Source organism: Vicia villosa, linkage group LG2 (genome assembly GCF_029867415.1).
Source record: "Vicia villosa cultivar HV-30 ecotype Madison, WI linkage group LG2, Vvil1.0, whole genome shotgun sequence".
Classification (NCBI taxonomy): domain Eukaryota; kingdom Viridiplantae; phylum Streptophyta; class Magnoliopsida; order Fabales; family Fabaceae; genus Vicia; species Vicia villosa.
The window spans coordinates 195,460,834-195,487,880 of NC_081181.1; the positions used below are offsets into that span (position 1 = coordinate 195,460,834).

The following is a 27,047-nucleotide window of genomic DNA, read 5'->3' on the forward strand; positions in this document are numbered from 1 at the left end:
AGATTGCTGACTTATACACGAAATATATATATATATATATATATATATATATATATATATATATATATATATATATATATATATATATATATATATATATATATATATTTATTGCTTTGTATTTTGATATTTTTGTCTTTCCTAATGAAATCCTAACCACTTTGTATTTTCTCTTTCTATTTCCATTCTATGTGAATCTCTAATGATAATAATATTACGCACTGCTTCACCAACAAAATATAATTTGCAATATTGTGTAAATCTATGAATGTCTCTAACATCCAAGTATCCCCAACTCTTGACACAAATCTCATATTCTAAAGTTCACATCACCAATGTAAGGAGAGCTAAGAACTATATATATGTTTTAAAGTTGATTTCTGTGAAAATTTTAACAGGGGGCAAGAAAATAACCTAAAATATTTTCCATTATAAAATGTTTACTGTATATCCAAGTTGGTTTTTGAGAAAAAAACACAGGCTTATTTGATCTCTACAAAAATGAAATGTATCAATCTAGGGACACATTTTAGTTGTCAACTAGTATTATTTTGACCAGCATTTGAAATTTGTACTTTTTTTACTTCCTAGGGGCTAAATAGATCTATGTTTTTGCTCAAGGGTGAGATGCTCTTACAATCTGGTCTAAGAGGTCATTGCACTAAGACAAAAATCCACCCTATTGGGGTTATTGATTTGATAATGACAGCACAATAAAATACAAACAAGCCTTAAAGTGAAACATGGAATGATCTCCATCCGTGTGAGCAATTATTATTCTGCAAAATTGTATTGCAAGGAACAGTTAAAGTTCAACTTAGTACAACATACTACAAAGTAAAATACAAAACCTGGCAATTGACAGAAGGGTAAACACATTATTACTCTGTCTCTGCATTAAAGCAATGATAATAAAATAAGAATTTGGTGAGGGCCATGTGCATGTGGATGCAGAAGGAGAAAACAAAAGAGTAAAGCTGCTATAAACCTTTCATAATATACAAGATTCAAAACTAACACTAGTGACTACATTAAAGAAAAGTAAAATGGGCGAGCATATGAAGATATTGTAATGCAGAAGCTAACTTCAATTTAAGAGAAGCCGTTCGTTGTAAAAAAAACTCAGTCGATATAGGAATTTTTGAATATTTATTTTTTCAGAAGCGCTTCTTGTGAAGTTTATCCAAAGAGGCTCTATATGAATTCTACAACTGGACAAGATTTGCTAACCTATTCATGAACTTCATCTTCACTATAGTTCTAGTAATAAATACTACGCATCGTTGGAACTTTGTTCTTCATTCCTGCTGCTCAATTCAATGTCGTTCGTGCGAGTCTCAACGGATACATTTGATAAACTAGACTGATCAGGACTTTTGTTTTCAGTTTCCTTTTCAGTTGCATCTCCCGTAAAGGATTTGAGGGCAAGCTGGCCAGAATAAAGGAATAGACCAACGGAATTCAGGCCGAAAATAAATGTTGCAAGGTAGGTCAAGCCGTTTATAATCGTCCTGAAAAAAAATTTCATATGGTTGTCAGGTGTTTTCGAAATTAAAATAACGGAAACGTCCCAGATAGATAAGAGATGGAAACTACCTTACGGTGATAGTTATCTGGCGAGCCTGAAAAGCAATACCATTGTATTGTTAGACTATGGTACAAGCAAGAAAAACTATTGAGCATCAATGCATGGAGAACATGAATAACTGTTGTGTAGTTATTTTCTTCTAGTAATTGAACAGATTACTTTTGTATTTATATTAGTCCTATCAATGTGAATTGTAACAGTAAATTTATATATTTATGATTTCTCTGTTGGGGGTATTCCAGCTATAAGCATTGAAAATTTAATTCTCTACACAGTCCAGAATGCATTCAAATAAAAGAATAGTATATACATTCTAGATATTGTTTCCCATTTAATATCTTACCCTTTCGCATGATTGGCAGTTTAGTGCTCAACACTCAAAGGGCTCATGAATGAACGACACGGGATAACAATGAGTTAATGCCAATCAACATTATAATTTATATAGCTATGCAATTAAACAATGTTGCAATCTTCAGATTATGTCAGTACAGCAAGTAACAAATCGACTACTAGAGGGTGAAACATTGGTAGTTCAAAACATTTTGATCAAATATATTGAGGCAATGAGCTTGATCTATTCTTAATTGGTAAAAGCATAACATAGGCAGATATATTTGAAGACTTCTTCCCTAAAGGACACAACACAACAACAATCAAAGCAACTGCATGTCCTTGTATACATGTTGCTGAAGCTACTATTTTCTTTAATCGAAATTGAAATGTTTATTGTTTTCATCATTTTATAGTAACTGCTTGGAGTCTCAACAAAGGTATATCTGGCTATAGCTACTATTCGATAATATTTTGTACGAAATCGCTTATTATCGAATAATAATGATTTGTTCAAATTCCGCTACGTTATGATTGCTATTTAACAACACAGTTAACAACACACCAATTCCTAATTGTGTGACCTTTTTCTTTGGTTCAACAAATTAATCACAAAGAACAACTCTATCTGATTCCAACTAACATGTTATGCAACAAAAAGAACAAATAGAGATAAAAAGAACATGAGAAGATGAAGAGACATACAGAGAAATCCTCTGAAATGGTTTGCCTGCTCAGACCCGCCTCGATGATAGTGGCGAACTTATACATAATAAGAGAAATAACCCCTGCTGATACTGCCCCGAGAAATGTTTGAACAGGTGAAGGTGGTCCCTTAGTAGTCTCAATCGTAGCAGACCCCATTGCTTTCAACGTCTCCATTGCTTCTTCCTTCACTGATTTCTCTCCTGAAGACCTGAATTGCTAAAACCACGCCAAAGAAACTCATTTCAATGAATACACAAAAATGTAAGATTAGAAAGAAAAACTGTCATAGAGAGGGTTGAAGCTTCAAACCGTTTGTTTGAGACGTTTGGCTCTGCGGCGGAAGGAGCGGAAGAGGAGAACGGAGATGGCACCGGTGAGGAGAATACTGGCAGCAATTTGGATGAAAGAAGGGTCGTCGGTGGTGGAGAGAAGTGAAGGAGCGGAAGAGTTTGGGATTTCGATGGGTCCATCTTCACCGTCGGTTGTGATTGTAGTAATGATGTCTCCGAGCCATGTGAGTGATGAAGGAGGAATGGCTGAAATTGAAAAAGAAGTGGGTTTTTTGTGAAGAAAAGGGAGAAGAGAAGGTTTATGGTTATGGTGGTGGTGAGGTAGTGATAGTGGGAAAGGAAGATTGTTTGAGAAGTGAAGGTGGTGGTGACACTGAAACTGCAACATTGGTGTTTGTTTGTGTTTTGTGTTATCTATGGAAGAAGAATAAGAAGTGTTGTGTTATCTAAATATCTTGTGGAGTTAATTCTCTTTAGCTTTTGGTGGGAAAACCAAACACCCACATATCCATTCATTCATGGATATCATCTTATATATACACTTTTTTTTCCTTTCAAAATTGATATTTTTTTACTAATCAAGTTATTCACCATGCTTTACTTACACATTTTATATAAACTCTTAAATTTTTTAATTAAGTTAGGGTGCTTATGAATAATTCGTTATATGTTTTATTGAGAGATATTTGCCTCTCAGATAGATCGAAGTATTATCATGGATACAATTTATTGGAAGACAATATTTTGATAAAAAAAATGAACAAAGAGGGAGGAAAGACAAATTAACTATAGGTTGTAAGAGGGAATGATGTTGGGTGAGAATATAGACATCAAAAGGTCTACAAATGGAGGGATTGAATAAATCGAAGTATTATCATGGGTACAATTTATTGGAAGACAATATTTTGATAAAAAAAATGAACAAAGAGGGAGGAAAGACAAATTGACTATAGGTTGTAAGAGGGAAAGATGTTGGGTGAGAATATAGACATAAAAAGGTCTACAAAGGGAGGGATTGAATAGACCAATTCCCTTTTAGACAATTTAAAAAATATTTTAGGTCATGTGTACGAAATCATAGATTTTTGAAAGCAAAACACAAAGTAAAAGAGTTTGGAAGCATCTCAATAAAATATTCCATATGAAATGGTACGTAAAATTCTAGATGCATTTGATTGCTTCATAAGCAAGTCAATCACAAGGCTACACAAGTAGCTTTGTATCATAGCTATTTCAAAACACATAGCTTATAGATTCTATTAATGGCTTAATACAAGTCACGATTCTTCAATACGATTGATACACCTCCGACCTAAGCTTACACATTAAATCGCTATAAGCAAAGTCTATTTTACATGATATATAATCAATGCAAGCATGGCAGTTAATACTTGAAAAGTAAAAGAGTTAAGGGAAGAAGAAAAGACACACAATGATGTATAGTAGTTCAGCAGTCGTCTTTGCATTGCCTACTCCACTCTTCAATGGTGTTAAACCATTGGAAAATAATCAAATCTTCCACTATTTTGATAAATTTGATACAAGCGTTTTGGTTACAACAAAATTTAAATAATAAACGAAATTGTTGATGCAAACACTTTAAACTGTTCACAAAACAAGATCTTAAAAGACCTTGATTCAATGATTCTTCACATGCACAATAATTCTACTCCAAATATTCATATGTAGCCATCAACCCTTTGATCCTATCTATTTCTTATACTGAGCGATTGTCATGGCTAAGCATTTATTGGATAACTCCCAAATTCGTCTACGAGCAATATTTCTCCAACTCCACCAAGAGCGGACAACTTCCAATCTCGGCTTACAGACAGTTGATACTTGATCTCGCCAAAATCTTCCATGAAATATATTGAAACACTCTTCTTGATAAATATCAAGGATACCAAACTAGATCCAAGAAACGATATTTGCACCTGTTACAAACAATAAACTTCACACACACAAAGTTAGATAATCTAAGGTACTATTAGTCTCCCTTAAACACTCAATCTTTAGAGGTTAGGGGCCATAAACATGGAATTATGACTGAAATTCTGGTGTTCAAATCTCAAATGGCCTAAGAGATGTCAAGACAATGATTTCTGAACAACACATAATGACAAGGTATACAATAAAAGAGTGCATAAACTTAAATAAACACAAGAAATTATTCACTCAGTTCGGTGTATAACAACACCTACTTTGGGGGCTACCATACCAGGGATAAGTCGACTATGATATTATCAGTTTGAAGTACTATACAAACAACCTCCAGTTCACACGTAAACAACCTCTAATTTACAGCCTTCACACCTAATCATTACCCGTGCTATACTTCTACCTAAGACTCACCTAGGTCTGAGACACTTTTCAATCCCCCTCAATCACAACTGTGATAATCAATTGCAAAACTTTATAAGACACACTTCCAAGACACGCAATCACTCAATGCTTAAAAAGCTTATGAGTGAATGACAAAACTTACAACTCAAAGACATAGTCATACTCTTCTATCAAGATGATATTAGAGAGGCTCACAATTCACAAGACTGCACAAACTCTAACACAAAATACACTGTAATTTTCGCACCACAATTAGGTCTGTTGCTTGCTATTTAAAGCAATCTTCTGGACTGGATTGGGCCTTCAAATTTTAGTAAGGCACTGCAGAATATTCTTCAAAATCTTCTCCATAAAGATAGGGCTCTAATTATTAGTTTCATAAATCTTCTCCATATTTAGAAGCTGATCATATATCTTGAAAACATAGACAATCTTTTATCCGTAAATCAAGCGCCACATAAGATTGCACAATATTCCAAAATATTTTGCAACTATAACTGGAAAAAGACTTGAAATTACCAGTTGTCCATAACAATCACGATGTAAGATGATCCTGCATAGGACATCTTGCTTGACATGTCTCATCAGTTGAAGTTAGAATATCTAGCTCAACATGTTGCCATAAGTTAGTTTTACCAAACATAATACCAACCATAAAAAATAGAGAATTAATAATGACTAAGGATGAAGATGATGAACAGTGTCTGGAAGTCTCACAAAACAAAACTACAACACAAGGTGTCAGTCAAGGTATAAATTAACGTGAAAGAAGAACACAACACAAGGTTCTAACAAATTTTTAGATGAATCAAACTAGGTAAAGATGATATTCTTAAGATTGATTAATCATGAAAGACAACAAGATTAATCAACCCACTCTCTAAATCAAACAAAATAACAACACAATTGCATAAAACAAGATGCAACAAAAAGGATAATAAATTTGACATGAATTCACAATTAAGGGTTGTTTGTAGAAGAATATAAAAAATATCATAGTGTAAAGAAGAACACACTAAGAAGAGAAGGCAAAGAACCTCATGTGATCACATACACTCATGAGCACACATAACCACAATCAAGTAAGGAATTCAACATTCATATATTAGTTCTCCTCATCATGTAAACCTAAATTGATTCTAAATCCCTAATCACTAGCCTAACTATTACTCACTTGCTACAATACATTTAATTTGATTCATTAGAACAAGGCGTGATGACCGTTATGACCTTGTTGGAATGAATTGGGAATTCTCCAAATGATTGGGGTCAACACGAGTGCCACGTGCTACCCAACACGAGCGTGTTGCACCCAGGAACCCTCTCCTAGTACCAAAACCTGAGGCCAACACGGCTACCCCGTGTCACACAACATGGGTCGTGTTAGTTGCTCTTCATTTTTTAGGTTTTTACTCACATATTGGTGGTGGGAAACTTCAATTTTCCACGGGTAAATTCTAGATTCCTAATTTTTTACAAAATTCAAAAGTCCAGCAACTTCCACACATATAACCACATATTTAGCAAATTATCAAGAACAAAATCATTAAGAAAACATGATAGTTTCACCTAAAACACAATTAGCATACGATTAAACAAATTTCAAGCAACGCAACCAAAGTTATTTTACATTCCCTGTAGGTTCAACATCCTTATTATTCTATCACCTGCTACTTTAAATATACATGTATACCTGTTTGTGAAATTACACGTTTTCAATTTCAATGTTCAAGATCAAAACCTTCTTTATCCAATCGAGTTTTTAAATATAATCAAAATTCGTGGTTTACCCACACACATTTTAACACTTAAAAAAGGCTTAGTCGATACGCTAATGAGAAATCTAAATCACGGAGCTAGACTACATAATGTAAAATGATGAATACTAACCCAATTATGGAAATGGTTTATGGAAGGAGAGGTGTTGAGCGGATCCAATATTAGAGAGAGAGAGAGAGAGAGAGAGAGAGAGAGAGAGAGAGAGAGAGAGAGAGAGAGAGAGAGAGAGAGAGAGAGAGAGAGAGAGAGAGAGAGAGAGAGAGAGAGAGAGAGAGAGAGAGAGAGAGAGAGAGAGAGAGAGAGAGAGAGAGAGAGAGAGAGAGAGAGAGAGTACTTTTCTAAGAATCTCACTGTCACCTTTTGAATCCATTTGACCTTTAATCCTTAAACAAAGACAATATTCTATATCATTATGTTTCTCCATGACAATAAAGAAAAGTCAAGGACGGTCATTACATCATGTTAGATTATATTTGAAAAACAAATATTTACTCATGAACAATTGTATGTCACAATATCAAGAGTGACAAGGCGCGTCAGAATATGTATTCTCACTAATGACGAAGATCAACCTAGTAATAACAAAGTCTTATATATTATATATAAAGAGATTCTTTAGTTGAATGTCCATACAACTGATCAGGTAACACATTATTTATTTATTTAACAGTTACCCTAATGGTTGTACTATCATTATTTATCTAATTTCATTATTGAGCATTTATAAATTTTCTGATAATGATTCTATATGACTAACACCCCATTAGAACTTTTAAGGAGAATAGTCCAATTAGTTTTTTTTGGACATCTCCTTCATCAAATTTACCAAGTAACTCTATTTGTCGTCTTCAAAATTGTTTTTCGACTCTATCTCCCTCCCTGCACCCATAATACCCATAAGGTATCTACAATTACAAGGTTGTCTGTAACTACAAAGCACACAAGGCCATTGTGTGATCTTAATCATTAGTTTTTGGTTTTTTTTTTCTAGCTTGCTCAATATGTATTCAATTGTTTAGTTTGTATAAAGCCGAGGAAAATTACTAATATTTCTTTTCAACATTAGAAAAATATGAAAGTAATACATCTCTCAATACATGCACCTAAATCCTAATACATTTCAAGATCTCATATTCTCATGTAGTACTACAACTAATATCTGAAAAAATGAGTGTAACTGTTAGACTTTTAAACTTAAATATTTTAATTTTAAATTTTTAATTAAAATTAAAATTTAATAATAAATTTTTTTATTGACTTAATGTTGTTTCTTATGACTAGTATCTAATGTTTTTTCTTTAACTTTAAATAGTAATTTCTTTATTAGAGTTATGTCAGGTATTTCTTTAAATATATTTTTTATTGTATCCTTTTAGAAAAATGTTTGTAGTGAAGCAAATTTAAATTATTATTTTACTCTTATCAATGTTAAAAATAATAAGGTTTGATTATTTGATATTGTTTAGTTTTGTTGTCATTAAAATTTATAAAACTATAATATTTTTTCATATAAATATTTTTATTTATATGAATTACTTATATAGATAGATATATTTGTTTTAGTTGAAGAGCTAAATCTTATATAACCAACATTAATGATGGTATAATTTTGAGAAATTTTGAATAAATAATTAAAAAAATGTTTAATTAGTAGTGCATATATATTTTTTAATTTCATAATAAATTAACAATAATTTTCTATTTAAATTTATTATTGATAATTGTCAAAATTATTTCCTTTATGATATACGAGCTATTTAGAAATTATAAGAAATATTCTTTAGCCACCTCCCTATGGGGGTCACCCCCAGCGAAAATCTCAAAATACCCCTGCTTCGGAAATGAACTTCCGAAGCGCTTTTTTTTTTTCAAAAAATTTCCATAATTCGGAAGTTCATCTCCGAAAACACCTCATGGGGGGTGTCTTCGGAGATGAACTTCCGAAAACACCTCATGGATGAATTCGGAAGTTCATTTCCAAATTATGCAGAAACTGTGTTTTTTTTTATGTTTTTTCTTAAACAGTCTCGCATTTTAATTAAACGCAAACGCCAAATAAAATAAGCAACAGATAAACTGAAAATACTAATACGATAAATAAAATCCAAATAATATATACAAGCCGAACCAAATAGTAATAGTGTGCGCAATATACAATCCGAAAACAAAAAATAAATAAACCCGACCACTACTGGGTGTGCCTAACCCTCTCACCCTGAGCTCTCCTCTGCCGCCTGTACCCCGCCGCACGGCCCGCATCAGTGACGATCGCCTCCATCACGGCGACTGCGTCTGGACCGCCCTGAAGAACGACACCCCGATCCAAGGCGTCCCGCCCAAGCATCTCTATCCGCTGGCAGATCGGCAGGAGATCAATGGCGTGGTCATCCTCGGCCTGCTGGTTCTCCAAGACCTCCTCATGTGCTGGCCTAGGAGCGCCGGGGAACGTCGGGTCTCAGCAGAGGATGGGACACCCGGTAGAACCATGTGACGTACCCCTCCTCACTGTGCCAGTCCTGTGTGACCCGAGTGAGACGGTACTCCTGCGGTACCACATGCTGCTGTCACTCCGCCCATATGGCAGTGAGCTGCACTCGGGTCACTGTGTCGGGAGCAGCCTCAAACGGTGACCTGGGTATCCGCTGCACGAATCCAAACTGACGCATGCACCGCTCTGGGAGATACCGGACCATGATGCCGGTCCCGCATGCCAACCAGCCTGAATATAGAGCAATGCCGTCAAAGGGGACAATCTGAGCGTAGTCGACGAACGACCTCTAGGTGACGTCGTCGTGCATCGTGCGGTCTAAGTACAGACGGTATGGTCCCACCGCATCGTTCCCCCCTTTGGAGATCGTATCTGGCGGCCCTGGGCATGGCGTCCACGTACGCAGGATCGATGTGAAAGCCGTGGATGCGGGAGAAGTAGGAGATGATCCAGCTCTGAAACAGAAACACGATAATGTATTAAAAATAAATACGAAACATAAATAAATAAATAAATACGATAATGTATTAAAATAAAACGTACCGTAAGCAGTGTGCAGGATCCGACCAACTGCCTCGTCCTCCAGTTGGAGGCCTCATTCAGCTTCTGGTAGAGGTATGCCAGAGTAGCTGCCCCCCAGTTCCAATGGTGAACGGTATCCAGGTCCATGAAGTAGCGGAGGTAGGTCACATCGACGTACCTGGCACTCTTGTCCACAAAGCATGCAGCGCCTACCACATGCATGTACCAGCACCGGAGAGCGCAGCCGCGGTGATACTCTGTGAACAGCTCGTTACCCGCACCCTCAGCCTCGGCTGCCGCGTCCAGATGATGCTCAAAATAAGTGCTCAGTGTGGTGAACCGGACATGAGGCCCAGAAGTCGTGGCGCACTCATAGTGAGCAACCTCGTGCTCCATGCCCAAGTAGAGCATCATCCACTCAATGGCCTCCACCCTCTGGATCTTGGAGTAAGTCAACAGCGGCCCCCTAATCGGCAGGTGGAGAAGACACTGCACGTCGTGCAAGGTGATCGTCATCTCCCCAATCGGCAAGTGGAAAGAGGACGTCTCCTTGTGCCAGCGCTCCACAAATGCCCCCTGCATGCCGGTGCTGATCGTGGTGTACCCCGTTATGCAGAGCCCGCTGAGCCCTGAACTTCGCACATGGTCGTTAAATCACTCAGCTGCTGGTTTAAACAGACCGAAAATCTTGCGGGCGTGGTTGACCATTTTCAGCGGCTCTCTCTCCTGTTACAAAAAAAAACAAATAAGCGACATATATTAAATAAGCGGACATATATTAAATAAGCGACAAATAAACGGTTAGATTATAAAAAATGGTGACAAATAAACGGTTAAATTAAAAAAATACCTCTCACTCCCAGATCCGCCGAGCGACGTGATCGTGGTAGTGAATCAGCACGGAAGTGTCAAAGGGCCCTCCCGGATAGCCATCCTCCTGCTCATCCTCCTCCCCGGCTGGAGGGTCAACCTCCGGTACACCCTCCGGCTCGTAGTATGGCACTGGCACCTCCTCCTCCTCCTCCTCCTCCTCCTCTCGCTGGCGGGAAGAAGATACCCGAGCCAGCCGACTCCTAGATCCTGAAGCAGATGTACCCTCTCCCACGTCCACGGGAACTCGCACACGGCGTCCCCGGCCCTGCCCCCGTCCCTGGGTCGACGCCAGCTGCGCCGCCGCCCGCTCGCGTCTAGCCGACGCAGTCTGAGACTCTCTCCCCTGTCTGATGCGTGCTGGTTGGTTGCCTGAGATGTTCCTGTAAACAATTGAAATCGATTAATATGCGAGACAAAAGAAGAAACAAAAATAATTGAAATTCTGATACAGTTCGGAAGTTCGGAAGTTCATTTCCGAAAACTGGGATGGAGATGTTTTCGGAAATGAACTTCCGAAACACCCCTGCGATGGAGTTTTCTGCAACTCCCATGGCAGACCCCAAAACCAAACATCAAACCTATGTCTACACATTCTAAACATCCTAAATATCAGTATAAACCTAACCTAATACATTTTTTGCTATTTGTAAACACCCTAATATACATTTTAATCATAGATCTTAAAATCAAAATGCTTACCGATTGAATGGATTTAAGGACTTTTGAATGTAATAGAGCAAGTAGTTGGAGCCTTCGAGGTAGCTTGGAACTGGTTTGCACAAAAGTCTCTTGGGGTGTGAGTTTGGAAGAAGATTAGGGTAAATGATTAGGGGGAGGGGGCTGTTTTGCTTAATCTGCAAAACGTGCAGTATTTCGGAAATGAACTTCCGAAATGGTGTTTTCGGAAGTGCATTTCCGAAATAAGTCAAATTTTTTTTAAAAAAAGGCGCTTTCGGAGATGCATCTCCGAAAACACCTTTTTCCTGCATTTTGGAAGTTCATTTCCGAAGTCAGGGATATTCTGGGTTTTTCACCAGAGGTGAGCTAGAAGGTTGAGAGGTGGCCAAAGAAATTCTCAATTATAATAACCAATTTTTAACTCATTTTTACAATTTTTATTTATAAATAGAGATTAAAAAATTTATTAAACAAATTAATAAATAAAATTTTAATTTTCACAGTATAATTAATATAATTTTTTTTGTAATAAATAAAATTTTCATATTTTAAATGACAATTATGATATATTCATATGTGTACTTAATACTTACCATATTATAATTATTTTAAATATTATTGTTATATTTTTTGTTAGATAAAAATTCATATAACTTGAATTATAAATTTAAAATTAACACAATGTGTGTTGACATTGTCATTATTTCTTAGCTTTTCATAATTACACTAAATTATGTTTTAAACCATTACTTTGTGATGCTAAAGTAATGCTGTACATTTTATAATTATCTAAAAAAATAAAGTTAGGATGGTGTCTTTACTAGGGAAGAATCAACTACCTTTGTCTTGCATACCTTTAATAATTTTGTGTGTATCTCTCTCTCTAAGAATTCAAAATCTCTCACTTAAAAAATTATTTTACTAAAGCGTGTTTCTTCTTAATATACTAAAGACATACAATATTATAAAACAATAAAGGAAAGAAATTAGGTCTCCATAATGTCACTAGACTAGAATATTTAAGAGGTACCTTGGTAGAGAAAATTTTTATTTATGTCTTTATAATTTGTAAAACAAACGTTATGAAAATTTCCTAATTTAAAAACTTTAATAAGATCAATATTTTCTTGCTTTAAATTATTCTAAATGTCTAAGGAGACTGTTTTTCTCATCACTTTTATTATTGAATGATAGTTGGTCCGGTTCTCCAAGTTAGTTTCCAATATGAAAATTATAATATTTAATATTCTTATTTTATTTATTCAAAAGTAAAAAAAAACCAAAAACATACATTTCCAACATTAAATATTAGTTTCAATATATGCGGAGATATAATTTATCATATGTGTAAAACTATGATTACACAAGTACTTATTATATTCTAGACATCTTAAATTTTCCTAGAACTTGAATGGTGACATGTGACAAATTATTTGTTTTTGCAAGCTTCCAAGCATGAATTTACGATAACTTCAACACCAATATCTACAAGGAATCAATTATTGAAAGACACATGTTAATTAACGCAATCATAAATAATATTAGTTTGATAGTATAAAATATAAAAGTTAAAGTTAATTTACCCGAGTTTACTTTCATGGAGTTTGAAATAGTGCAATTAGTTGCACAATCATGAGCAATTTTTGATGATACCTTATGACATTTCTTCAATCGACATGCAACAATACAACCTGCATATAATGGAATTATCCTTATAAAAAGTCTACATTTTAAGGCACACTTCCCAATACAAATTATACCATCACGAAATGAATTTTCGGAAGGTGATGAAGTTAGGGAAGAATTATCAGCTTTTGCTACAACTAATAATAACATAAGAAAAATGGATACAATTTTTTTCATCTCAAATTTTTCCATTCTTCTCTTTGTAAATTTTGGTTTTTCTTTGATGGTATATGCTAATTTGGTTTTTGATAATCCAAAGGAGGGTAAAACCTCTCAATTTATAATATGAGAACAAAACTCTAATTTAGGCAAGATTTTAATAAAAATAGAAGAATATGATATGATAATAACATAATATATTTATATACTTATTCTATTATGTACATGTTTGATACACATAGGATAAGAAACATGATATTAATATTTTATGAATTTTGTATGGTTATAATAGTGATAGAATAACATATATTATACTAAATTGAAATTATATAATCTCATTTTATAAAAAAATAATTTACGATCTCAAAATATTTAAGTAAATTTAAATATATTAAAAATTTAATGATAAAATAAATAAAAAACAAATTTTAATTTTGGAAAGAAGATAATTAAATAAAGTTTAAACGGGAATTATTAGATTTAAACATAAGTATTCTATTTTAAATATACATTTAATAATAAATTTTTATAATAATCTTGCTGTAGTTTTTATGACTTATATTGTTTTCTCTTAAACTTTGGTTGATAATTTATTTATTAGTGTTGTGTCAAGTATTTATTTAAATATATTTTTTATTGTATTTTTTCAGAATTATGTTTGTAATGAAGCAAATTTAATTTAATATTTTACTCGTATCAATGTTAAAAATGATAAGGTGTTATTTTTTAATATTGTTTACTTTTGTTGTCAATTAAAATTTATATAGCTAGATATAAATATTTTTACTTATATGAATTTATTATATAGATAAAAAAATTTCTTTAGTTGAAGAGATAAAACTTATATACCATTAATAATGATGGTATACGTTACAGAAATTTTGAATAAAGTTATAAGGTTTTTAATTATTAGTACATAAATATATTTTACTTTCACGACAAGTTAAAAATAATTTATCTATTAAATTTTATTATTGATAGTTGTAAAAATTATTTTTATTCGGTTCTTGAGGCGGAAACTTTAGCCCTTAGGAAGTTATTCAAAGTGTTACTATGTTACATCTTGATCGGATTATTTTTGAAAGTGACTCTATTAAAGTGATTCAAGCTTGTCAATCTGTTACTGCAGAAAACTCTGAATTTTATTCTATAGTTAGCGATATTAAGTTGTTACTTCATAATTTTTTCAACATTGCGGTAAAATTTGTCAAACGTCACACGAATATGGTTGCTCACTCGTTAGTAAAGGTGGTCAATTCTTGGGTTAGACTAAGTATTCTTCATGTAATTCCTCCTGTATTGAACTTTTGATTATGAATGAGAAATCATAGTTTTGCTTTGTTAAAAAATAAATAAATTATTTTTACTATGATATGAGTTATTATAAAAATTATGAAAAAATATTTACTGCTTATTTATGATTATTATTTATATATAGTAAATAACAAAATTATCAAATGATTTATAAATGGTTTGCGGTTAATAAAATGTTCATATTTGAAATGACAATTATGATAGTAACTGAAATTTTAAAATGGTTTGCTTATTTTAAAATGTAAGGATTTGAATGTGATGGACATGTGTAATAGTAACCGAAATTTTATACATAAATGTATGTAATAATTGTATGTTTGAGCTTAGAGGTTTTTTTTCTTATAACTATCCAATAAAAAATTGAAGGTTTACTACATATAATCTCCGTAATAATAAACGAACAATTTCTCACAATTCTTCAATTAATCTATTGCATATATTTATCATTTAGTTAATTTTTTTCAATTAATCCGTTTGGTGCGCAGGATAGAATAGAGACATGATAGGATATCAAGCAGGATAATGATATGATATAATACAGACATGATAAGACTTATCCTATGATGTGTTTGGTTGACACATGATAACCGATAGTATATATATATATATATATATATATATATATATATATATATATATATATATATATATATATATATATATATATATATATATATATATATATATATATATATATATATATATATATACACACACACATACACACACTTGTAAAATAACTATATTTTTCTAAATTATTTTATAAAATATTTTAAAATTAATAAATCGATAAAAAATAATTTTTTTTAATAATTTAAAAAAAACTCATTGATACTATTGAGTAAATAATTATATATATAATTATATATATATATATATATATAATTATTGTTTTACAAGGTATATATATATATATATATATATATATATATATATATATATATATATATATATATATATATATATGTCTATATATATATATATATGACAAAATTACCCTTGCAAGAACATATATTTAATTTGATAAAAAATAAAATTAGAATTCATATTTTTAAAATTTTAACAATTATTTTATTTTTAAATATTCTAATTTTTTATTTTATTAAATTAATTATTAATATTTTTAATTTAATATCAAATTAATTTTTATTTATATTTTGTCATATTTAGTTTTTTATTTTAAATTATATTTTATAGGGGTAAATTAGTAAATTATTTTCTTATCCTATCCTGCCGGATTCTAACCCAGCTCATATTCAAGATAACAATTTGAACTAGTGAGGCAGGATATGATAAGTTTCAGGATTAACTTATCCTATCATGTTGTGTCAGCAAACATTAGATTGAGATAGGATATGATACATATATCCTATCCTGTCTTTTATCCTGCACACCAAACGGGCCCTAAATGGTAATTTATTCATTAGAGTATGTCAAATATTTCTTTAAAAATACTTTTTTGTTTTTTTTTTACCAAAACAAAACTAACTTCTTTCATTCAACAAAATAGATTCAATACAAGGAGGTATAAAATTAATGTAACTATGTCGAGCCCAAGAATTGGCCGCCTTAGATAAACAATGAGCAACCATATTCGCTTGACGCCTAACAAACTCTACCTTGAAGTTTGGGAAAACAGATAATAAAAGTTTAATAGATCGAATAATAGAAGAAAACTCGGAACCTCCAATAACATTGGACCGAATAGCTTGCACCACCTTTTGCGAATCACACTCAAACACGATACGATCAAAATGATTTGCTGAGACTCCTTGGATAGCTTCTTTTAAGGCCAGCGCCTCTGCTTCAATAATAGAGACATTACCAACATCCCAAGTGTCGCACGCTCGCGAAAATGAATAGAGTCGCCACCAATATATTTATCCCAAAGAGGGAAAGGAATATCAGAAAACCTAAAATAAGGAAAGGAAAGGTCTAGCGACCAGAGATCGGGTAAGAAGTCGGTTACGCGAGGGGAAGGTATTAGCACCCCTCACGTCTGTGGTACCCCACAGGATCCACTTATGTTTGTTCTATTCTAAGGGTGTGTAAATATAAAGCTTAATTACTAAAGGGAATGCATGCAAATGAAGAAAAAGAAATACGGGGAAAATAAGGTTTATAAATAGTTGTGCTCGCTTAGGCCCCACGACCTAATGCCTACGTATCCTTTTCAGGAATCAGAGCGCCGTAGTTCGGCTCTTTAGTTTTTGTGTTTTTTAGTGGATGAAGTTACATTCGCACTCCGCTGCTCGACCTCTGGAGTCTTAAGCTGGGAATGGAGCGGAAATAACGTGTCCGATTAGGAGAAAGAATGCCCTGAAGGCAAGAGAAAGAATGCCTCGGAGGCAAGAGAGAGAAGAGAAAAAATTGGTTTGTGTCTTTTAGGTGTAATTCCATGATGGACGAAAACCCACTACAAGGCTTCGCATCACTTCCTTACTTTGTTTAGGTCTGGGCCTTTATTAGATATTTTGAAATGTTTTTGGTTAGGTGTCTTTTAAGGGAAATTAATTTGTGACTTGAATCATGCCATGAAAAAAGGGTTTTTATATATTTAGAGAATGCACATCGAGGCCTACGCCACAATCGTTTCTCTAAATGAAATACAATTGTTGAATGTTTAGAGAATGCACATCGAGGCCTACGCCACAATCGTTTCTCTAAACAACGGTTAAGAAATACACCGAGGCCTACGCCTCAATCATTTCTCTTCCGCTAAGTGGGAAAGAACATACATCGGGGCCTACACCCCGATCATTTCTTTCATACTAAAAATGACATTAGCATGATTCGCGTCGTCCTTTATTAATGTTTTAAAAGTTGAAAAGGAAAAGAAGGAAAACTAGCTTAAAATGATCAACTAGTCTAATGTTATGATTATAGGTCCTAAATCTTAAAGGAAGCATACAAGTGAAGTTACAAGCAAAATTACAAGTAAGCATGATACAATATTGGTACAAAAATGACTAAAAGAATGACTTGAAAATAGTACAAAATGATTCACAATATAATGCAAAATTAGTACAAAAACGTGAAACTAAACAAGTCAAAATATGGCACGAAATGGATTAAAGGACTATTTATTTTCTATGATTTTTTATGAAGAAAAAGAATTCTAATTAACCAAAGCGAATTAAAAGAGAATTAGCCTAAACTAATATTTTTGTATGGATTATTCTTTATGTCAAAATTGTGTATTAAAGGTCTAAAATGATGGTAGAAAATTAGTATTTTTATTGCCTAAAAGAAAATTGGTAAAAATCTAATTAAAAGGCCTAAATTCTACTAATTAGCAAATGTGGATCAGAGGGTGCAAACCTAAAATAGGTGCAAAGAGCAAGCTGGGCGCAGGGCCCAAGTCTGGCCCAAAGGCATTTTTTGTTGTTGCAACAATGTGTTGCCAAAATGGCAATGGGCTCAGGGGGTGCAGATAGCGGATTCAACCCAAGAATAGTTTTTTTTGTTATCGTTTTCGTTCAGCAAAAATGATGTGGGCTCAGAGCAATTCATGATTCTGGCCCAAGAGGATCATTATGTTTCTGATCCATTTTACATTTTCGTTGATCCAGGTTTTAACAAAATTAATGAAATTAATAAAAATAAATAAATGTGAGAAATAAAATTGGGATTAGGGTTAACATATGTGTAGCCTTTAGACTCAAATGCTCAGCTTCTTCTTCGTGACCGATGGCGTGACTCTCCGCGGCGGTGATGTCGCCAGTTCTCTCCGGCGAACTCGATCGCTCACTCCGCCTCACTCTCTTGATTTCCGTTTTCACTCTTTCCGTTTCAAACTCATCTCTGGTCTGAGTCTTCTCTTTTCTTGATTTTTTTGTTGAGTTGTTGTATTGCTGATTGTCTTTGCGGATGAAGAAGATTGGTGATGCTGAATGTGGAGATTGAAGAGGTGTGGTGAGGAATGAAGGTCGATGAATGGAGAGAGTCAGAAGTGAAGAAGAGTGGAGAATTGGTGATGTTGCAGAGTGATGAAGAAGATGAATCGAGAGAGGTGAGAGTGAAGATTCAAGATGAAGGTGAATTGTGGAGAGAAGGAAAACAGAGTGAAGGTGATGATTGGAGGATAGGAGTGATATGGTGAAGAAAGTGTTGAAGGAGTGAAGAATCGGTGGAGAAGGGTGGTGAGAAGTGGTGAAGATGATGAAATGGTTCAGAGGAGAATGAATAGAGAGCCTTTGAAATGAAGCAGAGAGCTGATTTTATAGAGCCAATTCTCAGGTTAGCTCAACTCTCTTTTCCCTGATTTTCTGTTCTGAATCTGTTATGTGGTTGTTGATTGTTGAGAAGTTAGTTAGGTACTTGTAACCGAATCAGTTAGTTCTGTTAGAAGTTATGCTTGACAGTTGGATTAGTTAGAAGAGTTTGTTATTTCTGTTAGGGAAGTTAGGAGAGGTTAAGTTAAAGGTTGAAATTGAAATAGGTTATAAGTTTGAGACTGTTATAAGTTGGTTGCTGTTAGTTACATGATTAATAACTGAAATTGGCTTGTAGGTTTGTAACAAATGGCTTTGGGTTGATGTTTGAATATGCTGCAGGGTAGATTTATTGATGAGTTAGGTTTTGTAGGCGTTAATTTGAATGTATGGGGCTGACTGAACTTGTAGAATTTTCTGTTTGAAGGATATGCATTGCCTTGTGAACATAATAGGCTGCAATGTATTTTAGGTTAGAATTGTGTATGCTGTATGACTGTTAGGAATGTGTATGGTAATGGTTTGAACGGATGTTGTATCTACGAATGAAAAGATTTAAGGGCTGCAGTGTATGATATTTCTTTGGTTTTGCTGCAGGTTTTGATGAAAGGATGCTGTAAATTGTGAAGGCGTGATATGGAATTCATCATGAGCTTTTGCAGTCACTTTGGCATAGCATGATATTTTTATACATGAACCCCTAAAGCGTTGGAGACCGAACTGAGGATGAAGCTTGAATACATGACGGCTACAACTAGGCTTTTTAGGAACTAGGACAACAAGTTATGCGGCTTTATTCTTTTCTCAATTTGTTGAGATTTTGTCCAAAATAGATCATAGCAGTAGCAAAAATGTGATGTCTCCTTTGGTTTAAATATGCTGAATTTTTGAAGTTTTGAACTTTTGTAATGGATTTCCTTTTGATGCAACAATGGCTTTTGTAATGGATAATGTTGACTTGTGGTTGTGTTTTTAGGTAACGAAGCATCTTCCAAGAAATCCATGTATGTGAACCTTCCAACTTGAATTAATTATTTGATAACTCAAAATGCTTAAGGATCATAATTCACTTTAATTATTTTTGAGCCCAAATCTACTTCAATCTCACTCCACTTGCATCTTTAATGAACCTCTTGAATTGGTGAAAGATGGAACCAGAAAAATAAAGCTAGAGAATGATGCAGCATATCTTGTTCAGGTGATGACCACAAGCACATGAATAATTACTAAGAGCCACAGAGGAACCATTGTATCCAAGACTTTCGATCTCGTTTTCACCTTATCGATTAATGCATGATTTTACTGATAACCTAAGATGTAAATGAATGAGATATGTGAGCCAATTAAGAATAATTAAATGGGCAAATTTTGGGGTGCAACACCAAGCAACCCCCGCCTGAATAAAATTCCCCATGTTATCACGAAGACACCAACCTCTATTAGTAGTATTGTGGACCTCCGATTTTTTTTAATACCGGGCCATACCTCTGATCTGTAGAGATACGTGAACTGACTCTTTTTTGTCGCTTAATGCTTTCGCATTTTTGAAAATATCACAGAGTCGCCACCGACCTTTTATTTTATCCAATTAAGGAAAGGGTTTATAAAAGACACAGAAAAAAGACCTTTAAGAAATTCTGGGTAAGGGGGTAGGTTATACAAAGGGAAGGTGTTAGCACCCTTTGTATCCATGGTTATCCATGGGCTCTTAAGTTTGCTTAGCTCACTTGTTTTTCGATCACTTTTCAATTGCTCTGAAATTGCTCTTATGTGATTTCAAATACCTTTGTAAATTGAATTTTGTAATGATCCGTGTATGGATGTATACAAAATGCTTGTTTATCTTTCGAAAGATGTTTTGAAAAGAACGTTAACTTTGTAATAACCCGTGTTTGGATGTATACAAAGTATTGTCTTTTTGAAAGTTTTGAAAAATCAACAGTGTATGAGAATTTTGTTTGTTTTGATTTGAGCAAGCAAACTAGGAGGTCTACCCTGAGTTGTAAGGTCTTTATCCTATTTCCTTTAAAAATCTATCCTTTCACCGGATATAAAAGCAAGGTTCGATTTTGTACTCAAAATAGTAAAATTTGACTTTGATTTTGAAAGAATGAGAAGGGATTTCCTGAAGAGGTGCAAGTGTGATTGTGATTGGATTCCGATATTTATCTTTGAAGTTAGTGATCTAACGGTTCAATTTTATCTTTGACATACACGCAGTTTATATGTGCTGGAAATTAAAATGCGGAAATGTAAAGTGCGGAAAGTAAATCTACGCTATTACATCGATTGTGCAGGAAACGTAAACTAGCCTATTTACATGAATTTGACATCCTATACATTTATCTAGGAATTTAAATTGCAAGAAACATAAAAGGCATGTTTTTGGATTTTTTATGATTTATTTTAATTATAATTAATGCATGATTAATTAAATTAAAATGAAGAAAAAAGATGAAAATAGATTTAAACCTAGAAATTAAGTTTAAAATATGGACAAAATATTAATTAATTAATTTTAAAACAAAACTAAATTTTTTTTGGTTTTTTGAAATTGATTTAAGTTAATTAAAACATAATTATGCAAATAATTATACAAATAATTAAAACTTAAAAAGAAAATTATTCAAAATATGTACAAAATTAGTTTATAATATATAAACAATATTTAATATAAAGAACAATTTTTTTGATGATTTTTTTGATTGGTTAGAATAATTAAAAAGCAAATATATAAATATATACTAATTAATTATGCAAAATATTGAAATTATGAAGAAAAATAAAATATTTTTATTTCAGAAAATAGTATATTATTTTAGAAGTCTAAAAATATTTTTTGTGTATTTTTTGGATTTTTAAACTATTTTTAATTAATTTAACAAAGAAATTAAAATAAAAATAGAAAATAAAATAAGACAATGATCATGTGTGGTAATTAAATGAAGGTGCATGGTGTAGCTACGTTTTTGATGCGTTGGATGGAGAATTAGTGGAGATCTATGGCCCAGATTGAAGTCACATGATGCACATGGATAGAGGGACAACATGTGATCATGCAGAATTTGAATATTCCAGGTGGGACCCACGTGCAGTTGACTGGCGAATGGGAAGAGAAAGATGTGCCACGCGTGCGGTCAAAGATTCAACCTCACTATTCATCATCTTCTTCCTTGGTACCTGCGGATTTTCTTGCAGACTTACCTGCGGATTTTCCTGCGGATTTTCCTTTCAATTCTTTTACCTTTTGAATGACCTACAAAACAAAAATAAAAAAGAACAAGGGCCACCCAGATCACCTAAATGGACCCTTCTGAACATGATAGCGTCGTTAGTTTTTTCATTTGAAGCCTCTATCATGGAAAACGAAAGCTTCACATGTTTGAAGCTCAAAAATGGTGGAGCTTCAAATCCACGTTAAAGCTTGCATGTGATCACTCAAACCTACTCTATATCATGCCATGAGTCCATGCAAATAGTTAAATTTCATTTTAGTTAAGCATGCATACGAAAATGAAAGTTATGAGTGTATGTTCATATAACACTTTATACACATGTTACGACTCTCATGGGACCAAACAAAGAGCTTATTCTTACTCTATATTGCTTTAGGAGATGATTGGAAGTGATTGTTTGTATTGATATTGATTGGAAATATGAAAATTGAAAATTACAAAGTTATGGAATTTTGAGAGAATTTTGGTGAGTTTTCTTGACTATGCCTTGGCTATTTTCGTGTGTGTTTGGCCCCCTTTTGTTGCTGAAATATGCTTCTTCATTTATAGGCCTTGAGGTGCTTAAAATTGAAGCTAAAAGCAATGATTGCTTTTGTTGAATTTTGACTTTCAAGCTTGGAACTCAAGCAACCTTGGCTTGCTCTTCACACTTCTTTCCTTGCAGCCTCCTTGCTGCATAATTAAGTGATTATTTGATGAGTCATGCTTGGAAAATAAGCTACCCATTATTCTTCCATTTTCCTTTTTAAATTTAATCTTATATGTGATAAAATTAAATCAAAAATGGATAAAAATGATGTGGGCTTTGTCTTGGTCGTGGGAGGCCCATAATAACATGGAAATGATGTTTGAATGCTGAAAACTTGGCCCCATTTGGAAAAAATGCCATTTTGAACAATGTTGATTTCATGTATTTTCCCAAAATTTAGCCAACTTCAACAAGGTGTAAATCCTTCAATTTTTGTCATATGAAGGAGATCTTGCACTTTTTGGAAACCTCAAAGAGTCCTCTAACCAGTGCCTTTGGTATCATGTCAAAATGATTTTTGAAGCTCCTTGTGTGTCCTTTTGAAAAAAGTGTCTTTTTGTTGACTTTGAAAATGACCTGTAATGTCTTTGATCATATTTTTCAAATGGTGAATCCAATGACCATGGGATCAATGGCATTTGAAAGATAATTGAATTTCCTTCAAAACAAGCTTTGGTTTGAATTTTTTGGATGAAGGATGAGAGAGTTATGATCAGTCAAAGTTGAGTTGACTTTTCAGGCAAAAACCCTAATTTTGAATCTTAGGGTTTTGTTGATTTTTGATCTTTCCTTGATGAATTATGATCATCCAATGATCAAATGATGAATCCTTTGACAAAATATGGACTTTGACAAAAAATTTCATCTTTGACTGTCTGTTGACTTTTTTGGTCAAACGGGTCGTCTGTTGACTGTTTGAGCTGCTGACGGTGCGTCTGAGTGAATTGAAGTTTGAAAATTTGTATGATGGTACTTTGAGACATATGGATGTGTATGAAATCCATTTGAGCTCTCAAAAACTTGTTGCTCCTGTAAAAACAAGAAAAACCCTGATTAGGGACTGTTTGTGTAGGAGACAGTTAAGCGTACCTGATTTTTGTGCAGTGCTGAGTTTCTGCTAATCGCGTGATATTCAGAAGACTTCTAGCACAAAAGATCTTGGAATTTTGAATTGTGAAAGATTGATTTGATTGATGGTACAAAACACTGAGAATTGTACTGCCAGCAGTTTGGCTGTCAACTGACTGTCCAGGTATTGAAACAGCAGTTAAAAGTGAAAAATCAACAGTCAAAGTTAATTTTCTTTTTTTGTTGTTTTTGTTTTATGTGAAAAATGAAAGTTATTTACATGACTTGTTAAAAACACAGACATAATAAATAACTAATATTTACGGTATGCGGGCAAAATTACCGATAATAACCCTGAAAATCATTTAATGCACAGAAATAGGAATATTTGACTGGCAGAAAACACACAAGATATTATCTTAGTAATTAAGCAATATTATGACAAATAGTACAACATTTAATACTGACAGTACAAATATCACATACTATATTGAACAGTACGACGAATGAACGGTACATTTAAGAAATAAGAAATACGGCAAATTTTAAGAATGACGATTAATGACCCATGCTATGAACAATAACATGTAGATGATTGGGAGCATAACCATTGCAAGTCCACACTCTTCAGGACTATGCAGGCAGAAGAAAGTCATGATCGCCGTAGCAATGGTGATGACTGTAAGAAGTAGTGTCTCTATCCATTTTGCCATTCTTGTTAGGGAAGAAGAGAAGATGGATTATGAAGTGGAAATTTGAGAAATGAATTAGAATTTGATGTGAGATTTTATGGAAGAATGAGAGGTATTTATAGAATGGAAAGAAGGATAGAGACGTTGGGGAATGATGTGATTCCGTACAAAAGGAAAATTTGAGTGGAAGTAAGATTTGAAAGAAAGTGTATGATAGTGTTGGAAAAAGGAGAGATTTGATTTTTGAAAAAAAGAGATTTGAAAAGATTTTTGCAAATAATGGAATATAATACAAAAATTAGTGGGAAACAAAAGATAATAATAATCTACTTGTTACCAGTACAGTCTGAGTTTCCTGATTCTGCGCCTGCAAAAAGATTTAACTCTGTACCAATTGTGTCAGTACTATTTATCTGTAAATAAATAAATAGCATGTGTGAAGTAATAAACAGTATTTGGCGTTTGCGTAAGAATAAATTCAACTGCAAGCCAAATTACTGTATAAGAAAAATTCTAAAAGCTAAGTATTTCATATGTCAGGATTTTTGTTGAAATAAAAATCCATGATTATATGAGACCCTTAATTTTCAGATTGGAGTTTTCTTGAAAAATATGTGGGCAAATTTTGGGGTATAACAGTTGCCCCTATTCAATCTTCTTAAACCTGAAGAGATTGTATGAAATCTGAAGGTAGAAGATGATTGAACATTTAGATGCCCTGAAAATTTGCACTTACCTTGATCAGAAGAGATGTTGGAAGTTGCATTTGAATGTCGTCTGCGAAATGTTGTTGGCAGATTGAAACATTACCTGAGATGGGCTTTCAGATGCCACCTGGTAAATGGGTTGATGGTTTGTTCATCAGAATGAATCCATTGATTATATCTTGATGAAGGATTTGAAAGTCTTTGTGTTGACTGTTTCGGAACCGTCCAAGGTTACCGCTTTAAGTCTTGGAAGATAATCGTCACGGAACTTGTCCAAAGTTTTTCCGCTTTAGATTTTGAAAGTTGATCATTGTGGAACCGTCTGAGGTATCGCTTTAGATCTGCAATGTTAGATCGTTCTGGAACCGTCTGAGGTTTCGCTTTAGATCTGCAATGTTAGATCGTTCTGGAACCGTCTGAGGTATCGCTTTAGATCTGTGATGCTAGATCGTTCTGGAACCGTCTGAGGTATCGCTTTAGATCTGTGCTGCTAGATCGTTTTTTGGGAACCGTCTGAGGTATCGACTTTGATCTGTGATGCTTGTTTTTGAGTTGGTAAGTGATCAGAATGAATCTTTGGCTTGATTATATCTGAGAGAACCGTTCATGGAATTCAGGTGAACACTGCATGTGATTGAGAACATCTTTGTTGAAGATATCCGTCTACCTGAAAAATCAAGTTAGTGATATGCAATGTTTATGATGCATGTAAATGTGAGATATTCCCGGAGAAATATGCATGGGATGTTGTGTATGAATATGCGCATGAATATGATGTATGAATGTATGATGTATGAATGTATGAATGCATGAATGTATGTGAATGTGTGATGTATGAATGTGATGCGTGTCAAGCTTCTAGTTGGAAAAATAAATTCCCACTAGTCAGCTGGACATGAATGTATTGTGATCGTTGATGATCTTTTGTCTTGTTTGAGTCCCCTTGGCTGGGGAAATTCTTTGAGAACCCGGGTATCCCGTTGAAGGATCTTTGACTACTGCTTGGGGAACCAAAGGTAACTGGAAGTTCTGATGCCCTTTCAAATGGGAATGAGGAAGATGCCTAATCCTCCGATGCATGACCAAGTCCGGGCGCGGGGATCACACCTTCTGAAGATAGTAATCTGGAACAACCCTGCTGGGGAATAAGACTTCTTTTGAAGAGAAAATCTTTTTGAGGAATTTGCTGAGAAATGCGTTTCTCTTGGTGATTTCCTTCTGATGGAATGATGTCCAGATGATTGGGACATTTTCTGAATGCCATTCCTGTTTTTCCTGGTAAACATCAATCATATTCAAATGCATATGTTCATTCAAAATTATCATTGGGACGCTTACGTATTTAAAACAGAAAAAGTGAAAAGAGCTGCATTGAAAAGAGCCATGATAGGCGGGTTAGCACAGGGAGACAACAATCCTAGAAGTAGGAAACTGTCAGAAAGTTTTGAAAAGTATTTATGAAGATAAATAGCTATGTGAAAACGATCCAGTCAAGTTTCAACTCTGCTATTGCCAATCTGTCTTCGAGCATCTCATCCCTCACTTGTTGGAAGAAAGTGATTAGACTGATCGGTGTCTTTGAGGTGTTGAATCTTGATGGTGAGTAGGCAGCTGAACGGAACACAGTGGTATGCTTCATTCCCTAACTTTTGCCTAGGCCGCCCTTTCAGGTTTTCAGCCTACCGGGATTTTTGTTTAGTCTCTAATTTTTGCCTGGATCGCCCTTTCGGGTTTTCAATCCACCGAGACGCTCATTTTTGCCTAAGTTGCCCTTTCAGGTTTTCAACTTAGCGAGCTGTTTTTTTTTTTTCAAGAGAAGTATTTTTTGACTATGTCA

At 33.9% G+C, this 27,047-nt stretch overlaps 1 protein-coding gene and 1 long non-coding RNA gene across 4 annotated transcripts; one reads left to right on the forward strand and one right to left on the reverse strand.

Moving 5' to 3' along the window:
* Positions 1-425: 425 nt before the first annotated feature.
* LOC131647821 (uncharacterized) lies at positions 426-3,420 on the reverse strand. 3 transcript variants are annotated; one of them, XM_058917648.1, is made up of 5 exons: positions 2,939-3,420; positions 2,627-2,845; positions 1,597-1,622; positions 1,231-1,511; positions 426-892 (listed from the first exon to the last, which is right to left on the reverse strand). In XM_058917648.1, exons 1-4 carry the CDS (start codon positions 3,305-3,307, stop codon positions 1,274-1,276), a joined length of 852 nt encoding a protein of 283 aa, XP_058773631.1. In that variant the 5' UTR covers positions 3,308-3,420; the 3' UTR covers positions 426-892; positions 1,231-1,273. The 3 variants fall into 3 exon arrangements, with proteins under 3 accessions (XP_058773631.1, XP_058773630.1, XP_058773629.1); XM_058917647.1 differs by having other exon boundaries at positions 432-779; XM_058917646.1 differs by lacking the exon at positions 426-892 and having other exon boundaries at positions 1,068-1,511; positions 2,939-3,419.
* Positions 3,421-18,411: 14,991 nt separating this feature from the next.
* LOC131647822 (uncharacterized) lies at positions 18,412-19,953 on the forward strand. The gene is made up of 2 exons (XR_009297973.1): positions 18,412-19,003; positions 19,576-19,953. It is a non-coding gene; the product is annotated as an uncharacterized LOC131647822 (long non-coding RNA).
* Positions 19,954-27,047: the final 7,094 nt, after the last annotated feature.